A 16,756-nucleotide genomic window follows, 5' to 3' on the forward strand; every position below is an offset into this window, starting at 1 on the left:
TTACGAGCCGTCTCAGTTACCCTCAGATAAACAAACACGGGTCACACAAATGTCACCCAGCAGCAAACAGAGATGTCCTGGGTCGTATACCAGTAGCATTATTGACACATACAGCGTAACGCAGGACTACACGTGAATGATGATGATGTCGTCTCTATGATTCAAAATACTTTAGATACAGAACATCTCAGCAGGTCCTGATTTATCCTTCAAGTACCCTGCTGACGTAGATGAACTCAGTGTATCAGAGAGCATCATCACAATGTGTTTGATCAGTGATGTCACTCTGATTGTTCTGCACACTGATGTTTGCAATACGGTTCGACTCTAAAGAAAGATGTGATTCTGCATTAAAAAAAACAACAATAATCATATCAAAGCTATTGGTAGTAGTAAGCACAGACTACAAACGGACAAAAGCAAATTCTGAGAAAACATTACTCAGTGGCAAAATGCAAGTAGGTGACCCACAATTTGCACCTCAAACCATAGATCAGTGATAAACCTGATATATAATCACCAGATGAAACACAGAGACAATGAAAAGAGAACAAGTGGACTTTTAGGAGAAAAATTATGATCTAGGGAAAACATGCTCATCAATGTCCTTATTTTCTAGAAAACCAAACACAGACTGACGCTGGAATTCTGATTTGTGCTGCTCATGTTTGCAGTTAGAATTTAAAACAAACCTCTCCTAAATGAAGCAACAATTCAAAAAAACATCATTGCACTTGGCCTTGACACTAAAATGGTGTGCTCAAAACTAAAGCGTAAGAAGTATATTTAATATAAAATGTGTTGTGTATTTGAAACTTTGAAAAGTAGTACACCACATACTACTGTACATACGAATGAGACAAACCACACTGAGTCAATGTTTTACAGTATTTTTATTTTGTCGGAATGAGAGCTTCTGCTATGTACAATAGAGGACAGAAACAAATGTTACAGAAATTATAAATATACTCTTGCTCCAAACTGGTTGTATTCAGTACCGACTGTATTGCGCCCCCCCCCCCCCCCCAAGTCAGAACAAGGTAATGAGGACCTGTGTAGTACAATCAAGAGGTAACCGATGTGTAATTTCAATACTCAACGAACAGACTGGCTGCTCCCCTCATGGCTAACTTGGATCAGTGGGCGGGATAAGAGAGGAAGGCGGTGAGAAGAGAGAGGATGGATGGCTGCCTGTACTGTCAAGCCAACGTGTGGACAATCCCCAGGTGTTCACTACCACAGTGATGACGGGAGGAAAGCGGGGTGAGGTTGAGGAGGAAGATGAGGGGCAAACATGGGACACGTGGAGCAACACAACAATTCATCTTAAAACCTCAGCCAGTACATGGCACTGCGCATTCTGTTGTAGTCGGGTAGCTGCTCGACGGGGCCTGGTAGAGAAAGGCAGAAGGGAGAGATTAGAGAAATGATTACAGCATGGGCCCTGACCTTTCAGCAAAAGGACTACAACCACAAAGAACTCACCGACAGCTGCCACAGCAGGACACTTATCATAGATATATTTGGAGCAGATGTCACGCACCATCCTGGGGGTCACGGCCTGAAATGAGAGATGTGGAGGGAAGTCAGAATTCTTTTCATGGAGGCGGACTAGAAGACAATTTTAGCAGATTTTGAAAAGGCACTGCTTCACACAATTGTAGAAATAGTCCAGGGTAGAACCCCAGTTCAAAGTGTCAACTCACATCAATCCGAGCATCCCACTCTGCCAGAGGAATACGCCGCCCGTAGTTCAGGACGTGTCTGCCGATGTCATCACAAATTGGTGTCGTTCCTAAAAGACAGGTGTGTTGATTTGTGATTCTGAGGAGTTTGTATAAATGCATGACAGACATGTTACGTACCATTGAGCTGTCCAACCAGGCTGGCCTTCAGAGCGTTCTTGCCTCTGGCTACATCACTCTCTGTCACTGTGGTGCACAGGTTCATCCTGTGGGGAGCAGAGTGTGGAGGAAATAAGACGAAATACGTGCATTGTGCTATAATTAAAAAGTGACATAACATAATGCAGTTATGGTGTCCTCTGTGTGTGTCTGGAGTCATTACTGACCAGGCATTCTGGGACCAGTGCATCATGTCCTCGATGTAGTGCTTATCAGCCACAAAGTGAATGCCCAGCAGGCCGGTGTCGCTGTAGGAGGAGTGGAAGGCCTGGAAACTGTGACACAGTTTCTCCTCCACTGCCAGGCGAGCCAGACGACTGCTCAGGTGCTACAGGTGAGGGGAAGGAATGGATGTTAATATTCTACTGTTCACAATCACTGTGAGATCATACCAGCATCAGGTCATAGGTTGAAACATCTCTGGTGTTATGTGTGACAGTTGTACAGCAACAGCGTTCACAGAAAATATGAATATGAAGAAATTATTATTAGTTATATACTTTATATGCTCTTCTGGATTTAAAGCCGAAACCCATAACATTTCACGTTATCGCCCAAAAACTACGGTAAAGATGGAGCAACAAGTGTTGTGCAAGTAAAACATCTTCCACCCTACAAATCTAGTTTTTATTAAAACATTCAAAGTAGTTTGAAGTAAATCAAACAAACTATAAAATATTTTAAATTGCTATTCTATCCAGGGATGGGCACTCCATGACAAAACTCATTTTTGTTCCTCCCAACAGGTCCAGAGGCAGGGGTGAGACCCCTGACCCAGGTTTTCAGAGAGGATCATGGTCTACCCCCACATAATGGCCACTCAAGACATTAACAACCTAAAGTGGGCAAAGCTTAAAGGGGACACCAATAAGATGAATTCACTTCACAGGCTAACACATTTCACTGACCTTTCCACCACCATAGGTGAGGTCATAGCTGCCAATGATGGAGTTAGCCACCATGAGTGGCACGATGTCTGGGCTGGTAGCACTGGCACCCTCGACAGCGATGGCAATGTGTGCCAGAGGCAAAGCATCATCACGCATACGGATCTGAGGAGAAGCAGGACAGGAACAGAACTTTAATCAAATTGAAATGAGTCTGTAACTGCTGCATTACTCTGTTATAGATACATCACATTCAGTCAATTCCTCCACCTTTTGGTAATAATGGATTTGTTATGTGAAATAGCAGTGGAATAAGAGATAAAACAAAACAACAACAACACAACAAAAATACTCCTGCAAAACATTCTCAACAGATCTCACCTCACTGCCTGTAAACCGGCAGGGTGACAGCACAGGGACGGCATCTCCCTCATACTCAAATGACACTCCACTGAAGTGAGATTTGGCCAAACCGACCAGCTCTTCGTGGTTCACACCTGTAGTGGAAACACATCAGATGAATGCCAAGTCATTCCAGGAAAAGCAGAAATTCACAAGCTACCAGCGTGCCTCCTCACAGTGTGTGTTAAGAGGAAGAGGACCTACCTCCAGCAGCAGCCAGCACCATGCGAGGGGCTTTGTAGTGGCTGTTGATGTACTCCACTAGGTCCTGGCGTGTCAGAGTCCTGGGAGAGTTGAATAGGAGTACTGTTGGTAACTTACACAATGGTGCAGAATTTAATATAATATGGAACAGACATACTGAAAGAAAGTGTTTGTTACGACAAATTAAGAGTGTTGTAGTTATGCTAATTATGGCTTAAAACATAGCACAACACTTCACTTCTGTTTTGACAGCATTGTACCTTTGATGAAAGCAATTGTGAGTAATATTTAATTGTGTGTGTGTGTGTGTGTGTGTGTGTGTGTGTGTGTGTGTGTGTGTGTGTGAGAGCATGCAGTTCCTCCAACCTGGCATTGTTGGAGGGTCCCAGCACACTGTGTCCCAGAGGAGTGCCCTGGAAGGCTGTGGCATGCAGCAGGTCCAGGCAAACATCCTGGAGGTTACCCTCCACTTCCTCTAGCTCACGCAGCACCACACCTCTCTGCTGCTCAATCTCTGCCTCACTCAGTGAGCAGCTCTGCACCACCTCTGACAGCAGCTCCACAGCTGGGAAAACAGAGGGAAAATGATTGTTCACAACTAAAAGGGGAAATGCTCACACTTTGTGCTACAAGTCCAAGTAATTGGAATTCTCCATCAGACATGAATATATGTTAATCTGTTTATTCTTAATGCATTCATCTTCCAAAAAAGAATGGGTTATATTTTACAAGGATGTCTCTGAAATCAGGTTGTTGCTAAAACTAAGGGATAATTAGTTTATTTCACTGCTTGTAAGCAGGTCATCTCACCTTTGGGCAGGTCTTTGGCCAGGGTCTTCATGTAGTACGCAGTGTGCTCCCTGGAGGTGTAGGCGCTCAAGTGAGCACCCATAGCCTCCACCTGCAGCTCCAAGGCTGTCTGAGGGTGGTTCTTGGTTCCCTGGGGGGCGAGAAGAATGGTGAATGGAAGGAACTGTGTAATGGTATTGTTTGGCTAACAATACCAATACTTAAAGCTTAAGTGCATTCAGCTTTAACAGATGAAAAGTTCCATGGGAGACTTAAAGGTATTCTGTGAAGTTTTTGACCTCTAGTGCTCCTCTGCTATGGAGCAGTTATTTATGAGTGGGTCCTTGTTTTTGTGTCTCATGCATTGCACGAGGACACATGTATGGGCAAGCGGGTGATGCAATACGGTCCTGCCAATGGTTTCACACTGTTCAGCTGATGAGGTGACATTAATGCACCAACAAAGGCAGGGAAGCAGAAGCCTGCTAGCTGGTAAACATGGATGTTAAGGATGCATATTTCAAACTTTTACGAAAAATCTGCTTTTACAAATTTGTGAGCAAGGAAATGCAATCAACATGTTTGTTGGACCTCAAGACTATAGCCTTGTTATATTGTTATCGTGTAATAATAATAATAATAATTTATCATTTGTTTACAGGAAAACTCCATAGGTTACCTTTAAGGTCATGAAGTCTACAAATGTCTACCTTGAAAGCCATGTGCTCCAGGAAGAAGCCTGCTCCATTGTTCTTCTCACTCTCATAGCGGCTGCCAGCACTGATCCACAGTCCAACCTATGATAGTGAAAAGATGTGTAAGGAAATGTTAATGTTAATCTACAACTCTCATTTATCACATACAATTCAATGACAGTGAAATGGTGAGTTTACAAAGTGATATAACAATATCCCATATGGTCATAAACCTATTGCTGTGTTCTTACAGTGCATGTGGCATGTCCAGTCTCCTCAGATGCGACCCTCAAACCATTGTCCAGGGCAGTGAGGTGAGTTTCAGGGGCTCCCACCAGACTCTGGGCATAGCTGACAGAGGCCTGTCCACGCCTCAGAGACAGCAGGATGGGCTGGAGACACCAAGAGGCAACAAGTCACTTTAAAATTCTGTACATTTAAAAATACTGTTAGAATAACAGGAATTTCTGCTCACATTAAACGTATTGGAAAACCACTTAAATATATTATCATCCTCCATAATATGAATGTTTAAGAGATGTTATTGATAAATATTTTGCACATTTCTAATGCCCTGCATTGTGCACATTTGAAAGGTTTCTAATGTTAGCGGTAGCTTGCTGGCTGGTTCAACAGCTTGTTATTATTCTTACCTAGCAAAAGGAGGCTATGTTAATTAGCAGGATACTGATGTCTGAGTCAGACTGTACTGAATGGTTTAAACAGACTCACATGATCACATGCAAGGCAAGAGTAGAAATGTTTGGCATAGGACAACAACTAAACTCAAATGCGGCAGCTGACATTGACACCACTGCCACCTTCTGCTATCTACCAATGGCAAGACTAAAAATAGACAAAACCAGAAGACAATATCAGTATATATCAGATATAAAACAGGTAAAATTGTCTAGATTGACATATCCATCACACAGTACTGTAGGGTAATGGGATGTCATTATTGAACTATTTTCATTTTCAGATGGTATTTTCAATATTTTTAATTATTTCTGAGAGCAACCAAAGATGACATTGACAGTTTATAGCAAACTTATACTAGAAGACGCAATGATACTGGGACAATGAGATAATTACAAAATCTGGAAACACAGCTAGCTGTTAAAGCTTATGTAAAGGTAGACGTTGCTCAGCCCCGTTTCTCAACATGCTAACGCTGCTAGCCAGGAGGCTCAGCCGCGGTATGAGGGCAAGTGAGGACAAATGACTAATGTTACAGCTGCTGACCTTGTGAAATACCAAAGATAACTGAAACGATGACCAGATGATCTGAATAACACGTGTATAATGTGGACGTTACACATCAAGTGGTTGTTACAAGGCGTACTGCCTCATTTGACAGTTGACCTTGCATTCACTGCTAGCTACCTAATGCTAACCGGTTAGCTAACCCCTTTCCGTTGCTGTACTGTGGATAGCTTAGACAGCTAGTTAGCTTTAACTTAGCAAGCGGTCAATCCACTTCGATTACTTTCAGCGTTACGCCAAAATAAGAATACTACCGGTGTTCCGCTTAGGCATTGTATATTACAAAAGGTTTTTCTGCTAAGCCTTTAACTCTGTACTTACGCTGCGGGTTTTGGCGAGGGTACGACCCACGGTGCTCCCAACTCGGCACACGGACGCCGCCATTTCTCAGTACAGTTGGGTGGGGGAGTCTCGGCTGTTCTCGTGTATCGCTTCTTCTTCGCTGTCATTTGAAAATGTGTATTACCTTCTCAATAGGGTATTATCGCCACCTACTGTTCGGTGTGTGTTGATGAGGGTGAGGTCTGTGGGTCTGGGTCTATATGCCCACTCTGTTCTAGTTTTTGTTGAAGAGTTTATTGTTATTTAGTAATAAACCAGGCTTCCCAGTCCGGTATTCCAACATACTGTCTCGAAGAAACCTCATCCCTGCTCCTCGAGGACTTCTTCACCTCCTCAATACCTCTAACTCTGGACCCGCTGCATTTTTGGTACAGCTCCGACAGATCCACAGACAACGCCATAACCCATCTCATGATATGGGTGGACAGCCACACCTCATCCCTCCTCATCATCAACATAGGAGCCCCCCAAGGATGCAGAGTCTCCTGTTGTACTCCCTGTACACACGACTGTGTGGCCACGTCTGACTCCACCACCACCACCACCACCACCATCAAGTTTGCTGATGACACAGTTGTGGTGGGCCTGATCTCCGATAGTGTTGAGAAGGCCTACCTAGAGGAAGTGATTTATCTGAAGACCTGGTGCCAGGAAAACAACTTCACTGTGAATGTCAGCAAGACTAAGGAGCTGATAGTGGACTTTGGGAAGAAGCATGAGAGGATGAGGATCAATAGTGGACAGCTTCAGATACCTCGGTGTCTGCATCACAGAGGACTTATCATGTTCCCCTCACGTCGACACCTTGGTGAAGAAAGCCTGTCAGCGTCTCTACCACCTCAGCCGCCTTTAGGGACTTCAGGCAGCCCCTCTGCTGGGAATAGTACCAAGAAAGACTACATGGCCCTGCAGAGGGTGGTGGGGTCAGCTGAACACACCAGGAGGTGCAGGGCTGACAGGATCATAAGAGACCTCAATCACCCCAACAGACTCTTAGCCCTCATTATCTCGCCCTGTGCATAATACTCTCTATAAACCACAATGGCTACTCCACTGACACTCACATAAACATGTTGGGTGTTCCTCATGTCTCTAGTATTTAAACCACAATGCCTTGTCATTACTACTATCACAAAAAAGTTATTTGGTCTTGACACTTTGACAATTTGACACATCTAATTTCTTACTACATTTGACTGACTCCTTTCCATATCTCAACTGAGATGAATCGGTCCTCTCGTCAGTGTCAACAGACACACAGAAACCTGACATTACTACTTTGGTGAGTTACTACTATCTACCAAAGAAATAGTCCCTAAATAAATTGTTTAAAACCTGTTCTGTGGATTACCCAAAACAACAAGGGACTGTTGTGTTAAATCATATGATCATATCAAAATAAATGTAAAAGAAAGTAGTGAGTGAAAAACAAGACATTGGAATCTATAAAATTCTGACTTTAATATGAGGTAGGTCCCTGAAAGTCCATACTGAAGGAGCATGTGAATGATTTGGTCAACAAACCTTCTTTTGACAGTATTTTTAGGCACTCAAGCTGCTGGTGGCTGGTGGTTTGGACTGTTTTGGAACAGTGATCTCCAAAGAACCTTGGTGCTTCTCTGTGGTACAGGGTTGGACTTTCTCTGAGCAGACTTTCGACACCTCTGGTCTCCTCTTCCACAAAAGCACAGAGTGAGACTGGGCACTAATGGGCAGGTGGATGGACTTCACAGCCATTGGCAGGTGAAGTGTGAAGGGTTCAATAGGGACGGGCACAGGCGGCTCAGGAGGATGATGAGGAGGTGACGGAACCCCACTGCCAGTGCTTTTGAGCCGAGTCTCTGCACTCTTCAACAATATCTTAGGTAGAAGCTTTACTTTATCTGCTGCAGGCTCCTTCTCCTTGACGGGGCCCCGGTGTTTTGGTACTGAACGGTTGGAGGACCGCAGTGGAGGAAGTGGGCAGGGGCATTTGATCTTGAAGCCCTCAACAAGTAGGTTGACTCCTACATACTGTGGCACTTCTACTGCTGCCTAGAGACCAAAAGTGATATCTCAAGAACCGTGTATCACCCTCACAATTTGGGCCACTTACAGTAAATGTACACTATATAACCTGAAGAGGAGGGAAAACTCTCCCTTTCCTACCTGCCTATATATGAGCTGAAAGTCTCCAGTGTTTGCAGTGCGGTCCGCTCTCCGGTCCAGGACGACACGTATTGTGTCTTCCTGCACAGCAGCACAGAGACGTGCTGTCACAGGGGTGGAGGGAGCCATGGTGGGGCTGGCATTGATTTCTATCAGCCATGGTCGCAGGTCACAACCTAAGAAGGTACATAAACAATATTAAAATGTAATTTAAATATATATAAGTGAAGTCCTTCTACCATTTACAGTAATCCCATCCTACCTAACATGAAGTCAGCACCGTAGAGCTCAAATGTGTTTTTCCGTGACTCCATTAGGTCCTGTGTTGTCTGTAACGCGTGGATCACAGCCTTCTTCATCCTCGGCACAACCACAGCCTGCCACTGAGCATCCCGGCCCTGGCTGGACAGAAAGGTCCTGAACTGATCGTCCGACCACATGTTGTCTGACGGGATGCCTCTATGGCGTTGTTGGGAGGGCCTCAGGTGCTTCTGGATGGAGTTATTGCACAGGTGGACAGAGCTGAAAGGATGGGGGCCAAGATTGGAAAGACAAATGAGAGGAAATTGGTGAGACAGAATGGACACTATAGTATAAGTATAATGAGTATGAGAAATTACACAAGCTTGTCACTACTTCTACTCCACAGTTTGCCATCAAGCTACTTCTAAACCTCTTTGGCTAAGGTAATATTTACCATGTGGTCAAGGTTTTGACACACTTAGTGACAAGTATAAAAACACAACAATCTGATTATACATTTCAAAATGAAACATGGAAGTAATCAGGCATGCATTATTTCTATAATTCTACCACGTTACAAGAAATTAACTGTAAGAAAGTAGAGAGTGAATAGGTAAACTGCTTATAGAGAGTATTAAAGTTATTTTTTTACAGTATTTACTTGGCATATTTCTCATTTGTTGCTTATAATTTGTGCAACTTTGGTGTAGGTAGAACCCTTCCTTTATATACTGTAAGTGAGCAGGTGTTTTAAGAGGCAGTTTGCAGTTTTGGAGTTGATTTGAATGTCAAGGACAGCAAATACACAGAGATTTGAATATACCCAGAGGATAACAGCTATTTTCAAGCCACATAAAATCAGATCTCCCACCAAAAACAACAAGCATGACCACAGTCTGTGTAGCCTTTTCCTTACTCTGTATCTTTCTCTCACTTCCTGTTTTTCAAGTTTACCGTACATCTGGTTTCACATCTGCTTCTTTCTTTCTTTTTTTTCTCCCATCCCTTTATGGCTATCACTGTCTTACCTGTCCAGTGTATGCAGGGAATAAGGCTGTGTAGAAAAGCGCAAGTAGCACTTTTTATAGAACCACACGGTCAGAGGGTTCCAGTCAGTGACCAGGAACCACTGCCGCACGTCAAATTTGGTGCCATGGACCAGCAGGGGTCGCTCCAGGTACTTCTGCACCACCCACTTGCTTTCCTTCATCAGGGTCGGATCACCGTCCACCAGCTGGAGGATCTGATCCAGGCGCTTGGCGCATTTGATTCCTAGAGGGCAGGTGCAGCGGGTCAGCTGGGACTATGGTGGATGTTATGTGCACCGTCTGATAGTGTGTGATTTCTCACCTCGGCCCCTGGACTTAGCTCCAGGTTTGATGATCCAGATGTTGTGTATGCCGTCTATGTCCAGCTGTGGACTGACCTCCACCAGCCTCTGCAGCATGGCTTTGCAGCAGGTCACAAAATGATCACTGTTCTCGATCTCCGCTCCACCACTGAGTGAGGAAACAGAGAGAGGGAGGGACTGTAGTGAGATACTGAAGAGCACTTTGATTTGCCAGTTTTATCTCTCCCAGGCACACACTGTACTCACTGAACAACAAGGTAGTAACTGTCAATAAACTCTGCCCACTCCTCCTTTGTAAGCGTTGGTGGTGTCTCCTGGTTTATGTCTATGTCGCCATGCTCCAGACTCTCAAGGAACTCCTGGCATACTTTGAGAGCGCTGTCAATCATTTGGGAAAGGACCACTTGTCTAGATCCCTGTTTGCTTCGTTTCCTCTGATCTGATGGGGAAGCAAGAAAGTGATGTCCCTCTTTATTTAGCTACACTGAGTGAGTACATGGTCATGTGATAGATGGTCGTACCCTGAACAGCCCGAATGTGGTGGCTCGTTCTGTCTCCCTGTACACTCTGCTCCCTCTCCACAATGTATTTCAAGAGACTGGTGCAGGCTGTCCTCCTGTAGTCCTCTACACAAAGGGCAGAGGCAGACAGAGGCAAGTATTCTGAGCTTTCGTTATGAGTGAAGTAGAAGGATGCATTAGAAAGAGATAAGTGCAAGTTTTAGTCTAGTTTGGTGGACCATGAAGTCAGATCTGACCAATGAAAGTGTGCTTTTCATCCTGTGCTCCTAGTCTGTAACAGCGGGGGAAGAATGTGTCTGGGTCTGCTGAATCAAACCAGTGTAGGTTCCTCAGGTTCACACACAACCCCACCTGACAAACCAAAGACAAACACTGATGGTGGGCGTGACAGGAGCTCACTGAATTGTCATTTTTTGCTGTAAGAAAGGATAATAGCACATCAATGTACCTTGGTGGTGAAGCTGCCTGCTTTTGCAAAATGATTGGTGATCTGTTCTTTTTGCAAGCTGCTGGTGTTGATAGCGTCTCTACGGTTTGTCCAATACAAATAAACCATTTCATTCCGCACCAGGCGAGACTGTGGAATGAGAAGAGGGAAAGGATCTGGGAATCTGTTGAATTTTTGCTGTTGAACCTTATATTTGGTAAATAAATAAATAAATAAATAGAAAGCATGGTAATCAAGGTCAGCAACAATCTTAAAAGTTGTTTTTACCATGAGATCACATAGTCCATCCTGCTCTTTTTCAACATCCTCTGCGTTGTTTGAGAAGAAGTAGCCATGTTAATCAATGGATACAAACAGAGAAATATGATTTCTGAAACAGTCAAATTTGCGTCTAGCTCACCGCCATCGTCATCGCTGTCACCGGCGTCATTGGAGCTGGCTCTGCTCTCATCACCATGGCGCTGGTGAGCATGGCGGTTTGGCTGCCGCATGCGCTGTTCAACCCAGCCTCTGGCCTTCAATGCTGCCCGGATGACGGGGTAAGGGCCCTGGACAGAGAACACCTTGTGCATCTGAGCAGACAAGACAGAAGACACAGAAATGATGGGCAATAATTAGAAATGAATGTGACCATGGAAAGGTTTAATATACATCCAGTAATGTAACTCACCTTGACAGCTTTGTCCGCCAGGGCTTTAGCTGTCCTCATTCTCTCTGGGTTAAGAACAGGTAGGCTGACAAAACTGCGGCGAACTCTGCCTTCAGGAGGTGTAGCTGACACACACATTTGAAAATATAAAGAGTAAACTGTACTTCCAGTTGTCTTTATAAAGCTCATTAGTGATTAAACTGCCCATGCTGTTACAGGATATCTTAGGTTTAATTCAGCATAGCTAGTATAACAAGTGAATGAGCAATCTCAATCACAGAATGAAACATATTACAAACTGCTGCTGTAAGAGTTATTAATGTTGCAAGGATATTGGCTGTCGTCTTGCAGGGTATATCTACTTGTTTGCAGGCTTTTGCCTTCCTCTTGGTTGCATTGCCGGACCACAGCTGTATCCTTCTGATCCTTAGACAGGCCTTCTGTTTCTCCTGCAGTAACAGTAACACCAAGAGCACACTGTCATACATCTTACATCAGTACAACGGATCCTGTGAATGAGTTTGGCATCAATCAATTCTCTCAGCCCCATCCCACATCCTAAAAGATCTACCAAAAGCATGTTTAGACCCAATGGGAGACAGAACTGAGCCAGAAGGCCATATTGTAAGCTTATCATTATATAAATGGCGTTGCCTTCTTCAGTGGCATAACATGCCAACATGTAGCAGTCCATTGCATGAAGGAGGAGAGGCAGGAGAATATTCACAAATACCTGGATACAGTTTCTTGCAACATGCAACAAATAATTTGCAACTGTAACTGTAATATGTCTATTACAAAATGTCAAACAAATTATGTGATGAATAGTATATGCATCTAAATGCACAAAACATGAGCCAAATATAAATGGACAGCACATAGATATAATGTGTATGCACGACAGGTTTACCACGACAAAGTCAAAGGCAATGTAACTAAAGCTTAAGGCTTGACATCTTCAGCTTGGTGCCAGAAACAACAAAGTCATGAAACTTTAATACATGGCTTCTGAGTTCAAACATTTGGCCACCTGTCCTGAGTGTGACCTCATGATTAATTCAGCATTCAGGATCTATAAGCCGACTCTATAAATGCAAAGGCCAAGTCCTCTGGAGGTGTGAAGTCATACAGTAATAACTTTTCATGTTTCAGTTTAGAAATAGTTCAAATTAAAGACACTTGAAGACGATACACTTAAGTGATTTCCAGTATTATTTGTCTGTTCCTTGGGATGTTCAGGCAGGGACTGCATTTCATTTTGTTGCTTCCTGTCTCTCACCACTGACTGGGCATGGTGTGCAGGGTATATCAGTAGCCTGGTGTCCCTCCTGGCCCAGCTGGACAGACTCTCTAGACCTGGTGGCCTCCATACTAACATCAGCTCTCATTTTCAGGGGAACCTTTTCTTTTGCTTTGCCTCATGGTTTAGTGAGACACGAACTGCTGCAGAGGACACAGTCAAGGATTTATGGGGCAACAATCATACAGTGTAAAGGTGTGCACAAATGATTTGTACATATACAGTGATTAAAACTCTGTAAACAGCTGCAGGTGTCATGCATCTCTGCCTACTGGTCTGGCTCAGTCTCTCCCCAAGTGCAGTGGACTATAAAGTGGGTCAAATGGCTGTGCAGGAGACAGCTTGGCTACACCTGTCAAGTTTGTATCTAACACCCCAGGCAGGGTGTGACACTCAGTCTGATTTCCTTCAGTTACCTGTTGAACAGAGGCCCAAAACCGGACACATATCCCAACAACAGATATGCACATTAAAATCCTACTTTTTCCATAGAGATCAATCACATGAGCCAATTCACAGAACACACTAAAGATTCATTATTTTTTGCTATGAAGCCACCACAGGTTACACCACCATACAGTGTATGTCACAGTAAACCTATCCCATTCTAAGCAAAGCTTTGACATCATGGTTTAGTGTTTGCTCCTCTTACCTGCTGAGGTCCACAGGTGTATTAACTCCGGTGCCGGTTGAGTTTCACCGGAGGAACTCACGGTGCGTCCGACTCTCGCTCGACCTGTTTATTGTTACCATGGCAACCTCTGGATAGCTATCTGATGCTAAAACCAACCAGACACTGACAGTGTTTTCAACGTTATCTGTAGACGCCAAGGTTACGAAACTTTAAAATGTATTCACGACCGTGGCGTTGTTTATTTTGACGTATTAATATCATACCATAATATTTCAGACTACAGACTACTTCTGTGGAGATATTAGACTCCATATTGGAGTTTATCCTGACGTTATTTTATGGAATGCACAATTCTGTATTCCGCCCAACACTCTGTAGGCTGCTTATATTATTTTAGTATAAAGGCCTCTAAATAAACATTGTGGTGTTGTAACTTTCACTGACATATTGAATATCGAAATATTGTCTTCTTAGTTAATGTTCACATTTTTGAATATTGATATATTTTCTTTTTTGTTGGTATTTTGAATATTTCTCTCTGCTCTGTCGCCATCTTGGCTGCGGGAACAAGGGGGGGGGGGGGGGGGGGGGGGGGTTGCACGTCACGGTGTCACGTGCTTGCGCTTTAGTCTCTGCCCAGGCAAATCTCCACACTACATTTAACACACACACACACACACACACACTCATAATCCACATACTAAGTGCAACTTTACGATATATACATCTATATATATATATATATATATCATAACTCTCGAAAACAGGTAAGCCGAGCAATGTTTTCGAACGGTGCCTTCACGGTGCCAGAAATAAATGTTTTGTTTCCTGAAATGAAGTTATGCTAACATGCTAAATGTAGAAGTGTTGACGTAACGTAATTTAGCTTAACTTGAACCTCTTTCTCAGGTGGCTGAAAAGCTCCACGTTAGCCGTAAAATGTGTGGCAGGACTGCGTGTACTCTTGCTCCTGACGAGGTGAGCCGAGCCTGCTCTTACAGAAACCGAGGAGGGCGGCGGAGACAGCCCCGCTGGAGGGATGGAGATGCAGACAAATACCGACCGTCCTACAATAAGAGCCCCCAGTCTATGAGTCCCGTCCTGCTGTCCCAGAGGCATTTCGATAAGGTCAAAACTACAGTATATTTCCCTGCCTCAGTGAGACTCATATACTGTTGCAAGTGAAGGACGTCAAATAGATTTTCCCTATAACGTGTAGAATCACCTCTGAAAAAACTTGGGTGCTCATGTTATTGTGTTCCCTCCTTGTTTGTCTTCAGACTGCTCCTGTGGATGAGTGTGTGTTGGCCTCGATGCGTTGGGGTCTGGTACCTGCCTGGTTTAAGGAGAATGACCCAAGCAAGATGCAATACAGCACCAGCAACTGCCGCAGTGAGAATATATTGGAGAAGAAATCTTACAAGGTGCACACAGTTTGAGGCACTGCTAGGCTGTTTTATCTTTCCTGTGTTTTATGTCTATGCACACAGGCGTGTCTAATCACTTTGTCTTCTCCCCAAAAGGATCCCCTGATAAAAGGACAGCGCTGTGTCATCCTGGCCGATGGTTTTTATGAGTGGAAGAGGCAAGAAAAAGACAAGCAGCCTTTCTTCATATACTTCCCTCAGAATCGGGGACCCAGTCAGGAGAAAACAGAAGGTCGGGATGACCCCATGACCTCAGCTCGCAATAAGGAGAATTCAGAGACAGTGTGCCCTCCAGAGGAGATCTCCCCAGACTTGACAGAGGTTTATATCAGGTCTTCTATAGCAATATAAACACCATGAACATGTGCTTTCATCCAGAGCAGAGGTAGAGAGAATGCAGCTGTGGCGGAAATTACCACGGCTGAAAATATCCTGTGTGGGAGAGGAGCCAAAGCAAAAATGTGCATGTGTCCACCAGGTGTTTCTTTAGCATTCAAAATGCCATGATACATAGTTTACTTTAGTTTTGACGTTAGTGCCAAGCTAAGGAGTGTACAAAATGACAACCATACCAACAAAATCTGTCACATTTTTTACCATTTAAAAGATGCTATGGCCATGCCCCTCTGCTTTATGTGTTGGCCAGGGAGGAGAAGAACTAGGTGAGTGGACTGGATGGAAGTTGCTGACTATGGCTGGACTGTTTGACTGTTGGAAACCCCCAGGTGACGGAGAACCCCTTTACACATATAGTGTCATCACTGTGAATGCTTCCCCAAACCTGCAAAGCATCCATGATAGGTAAGGATAGTTAACAGGGAAACTCTTTTCATCTGTCTGTATGAAATCCTAAATCACTGTGTTGTTGTTGTTGTTGTTGTGTTTTAGGATGCCAGCAATCCTGGATGGAGAGGAAGAAGTGAGAAGGTGGCTTGATTTTGGGGAGGTGAAGTCTCTAGATGCCTTGAAACTGCTCCAGTCTAAAAATATTTTGACTTCTCATCCTGTCTCTTCACTTGTAAACAACTCTCGCAACAACTCTCCAGAGTGCCTTCAGCCAGTGGACCTTAACAGCAAAAAGGTATCATTTACTGCGGTAACCTATTTTACTCAGCATTTAGCAATATAGTGTCAGTTGTCAGGCAAGTAGGAAGATTTAAAGCTAACAAGTCTAACCCTTGACATCTAGGAACCCAAGCCCACAGCCAGCAGTAAGATGATGATGAGCTGGCTGGCGAGCAGCACACCGTCAAAGAGGAAGGAGCCCAGCACATGTGAGAGTAAAGAAGAGCAAGAACACAAGGCTCAGAGCAAGTCTGCAGGAGCACTGCAGCAGTGGCTTCAGGGAGCCAATAAAAAACCAAGAACCAACTGAAGATATGAACTGGGACTGAAAACTCTGCAGTGTTTAAAAGACCGTTTAGTTCTTATGTATTCCACTTTACCACTGCTTTTTCTTTTGCAGTAGTAACTGTTTTAAATGTAATAAAATATGCTACACAGATACTATTTCATTTCAAAAGGTTATCAATAAAAGAAATGATCA

At 43.9% G+C, this 16,756-nt stretch overlaps 3 protein-coding genes and 1 non-coding gene across 5 annotated transcripts; 1 reads left to right on the forward strand and 3 right to left on the reverse strand.

The window, feature by feature from the left end:
• Window positions 1–1,017: 1,017 nt before the first annotated feature.
• uqcrc1 (ubiquinol-cytochrome c reductase core protein 1) lies at window positions 1,018–6,561 on the reverse strand. Its single transcript, XM_070902290.1, has 13 exons — window positions 6,469–6,561; window positions 5,133–5,273; window positions 4,897–4,983; window positions 4,208–4,337; window positions 3,764–3,962; window positions 3,398–3,477; window positions 3,173–3,288; window positions 2,813–2,956; window positions 2,072–2,232; window positions 1,866–1,951; window positions 1,707–1,795; window positions 1,486–1,561; window positions 1,018–1,391 (listed from the first exon to the last, which is right to left on the reverse strand). Exons 1-13 carry the CDS (start codon window positions 6,529–6,531, stop codon window positions 1,327–1,329), a joined length of 1,437 nt encoding a protein of 478 aa, XP_070758391.1. The 5' UTR covers window positions 6,532–6,561; the 3' UTR covers window positions 1,018–1,326.
• LOC139283516 (small nucleolar RNA SNORA26) lies at window positions 2,633–2,753 on the reverse strand. Its single transcript, XR_011597320.1, has one exon. It is a non-coding gene; the product is annotated as a small nucleolar RNA SNORA26 (small nucleolar RNA).
• A 1,470-nt stretch (window positions 6,562–8,031) lies between the features above and the next one.
• On the reverse strand, window positions 8,032–13,237 carry LOC139282976 (tubulin monoglycylase TTLL3-like). Its single transcript, XM_070902904.1, has 13 exons — window positions 13,129–13,237; window positions 11,871–11,974; window positions 11,601–11,772; window positions 11,468–11,508; window positions 11,201–11,329; window positions 10,989–11,103; window positions 10,753–10,857; window positions 10,478–10,670; window positions 10,231–10,379; window positions 9,909–10,152; window positions 8,900–9,159; window positions 8,638–8,813; window positions 8,032–8,523 (listed from the first exon to the last, which is right to left on the reverse strand). The coding sequence occupies exons 1-13, from the start codon at window positions 13,235–13,237 to the stop codon at window positions 8,032–8,034; spliced, it is 2,289 nt and encodes a 762-aa protein (XP_070759005.1).
• Window positions 13,238–14,722: 1,485 nt separating this feature from the next.
• Window positions 14,723–16,753, forward strand: hmces (5-hydroxymethylcytosine binding, ES cell specific). Of its 2 annotated transcripts, none has more exons than XM_070902395.1 (6): window positions 14,723–14,911; window positions 15,064–15,207; window positions 15,307–15,531; window positions 15,857–16,011; window positions 16,099–16,291; window positions 16,400–16,753. In XM_070902395.1, exons 1-6 carry the CDS (start codon window positions 14,723–14,725, stop codon window positions 16,583–16,585), a joined length of 1,092 nt encoding a protein of 363 aa, XP_070758496.1. In that variant the 3' UTR covers window positions 16,586–16,753. The 2 variants fall into 2 exon arrangements, with proteins under 2 accessions (XP_070758496.1, XP_070758497.1); XM_070902396.1 differs by having other exon boundaries at window positions 15,307–15,469; window positions 15,873–16,011.
• Window positions 16,754–16,756: the final 3 nt, after the last annotated feature.

The sequence above is a fragment of the Enoplosus armatus genome, chromosome 3, assembly GCF_043641665.1.
Source record: "Enoplosus armatus isolate fEnoArm2 chromosome 3, fEnoArm2.hap1, whole genome shotgun sequence".
In the NCBI taxonomy this organism is placed as follows: Eukaryota; Metazoa; Chordata; class Actinopteri; order Centrarchiformes; family Enoplosidae; genus Enoplosus; species Enoplosus armatus.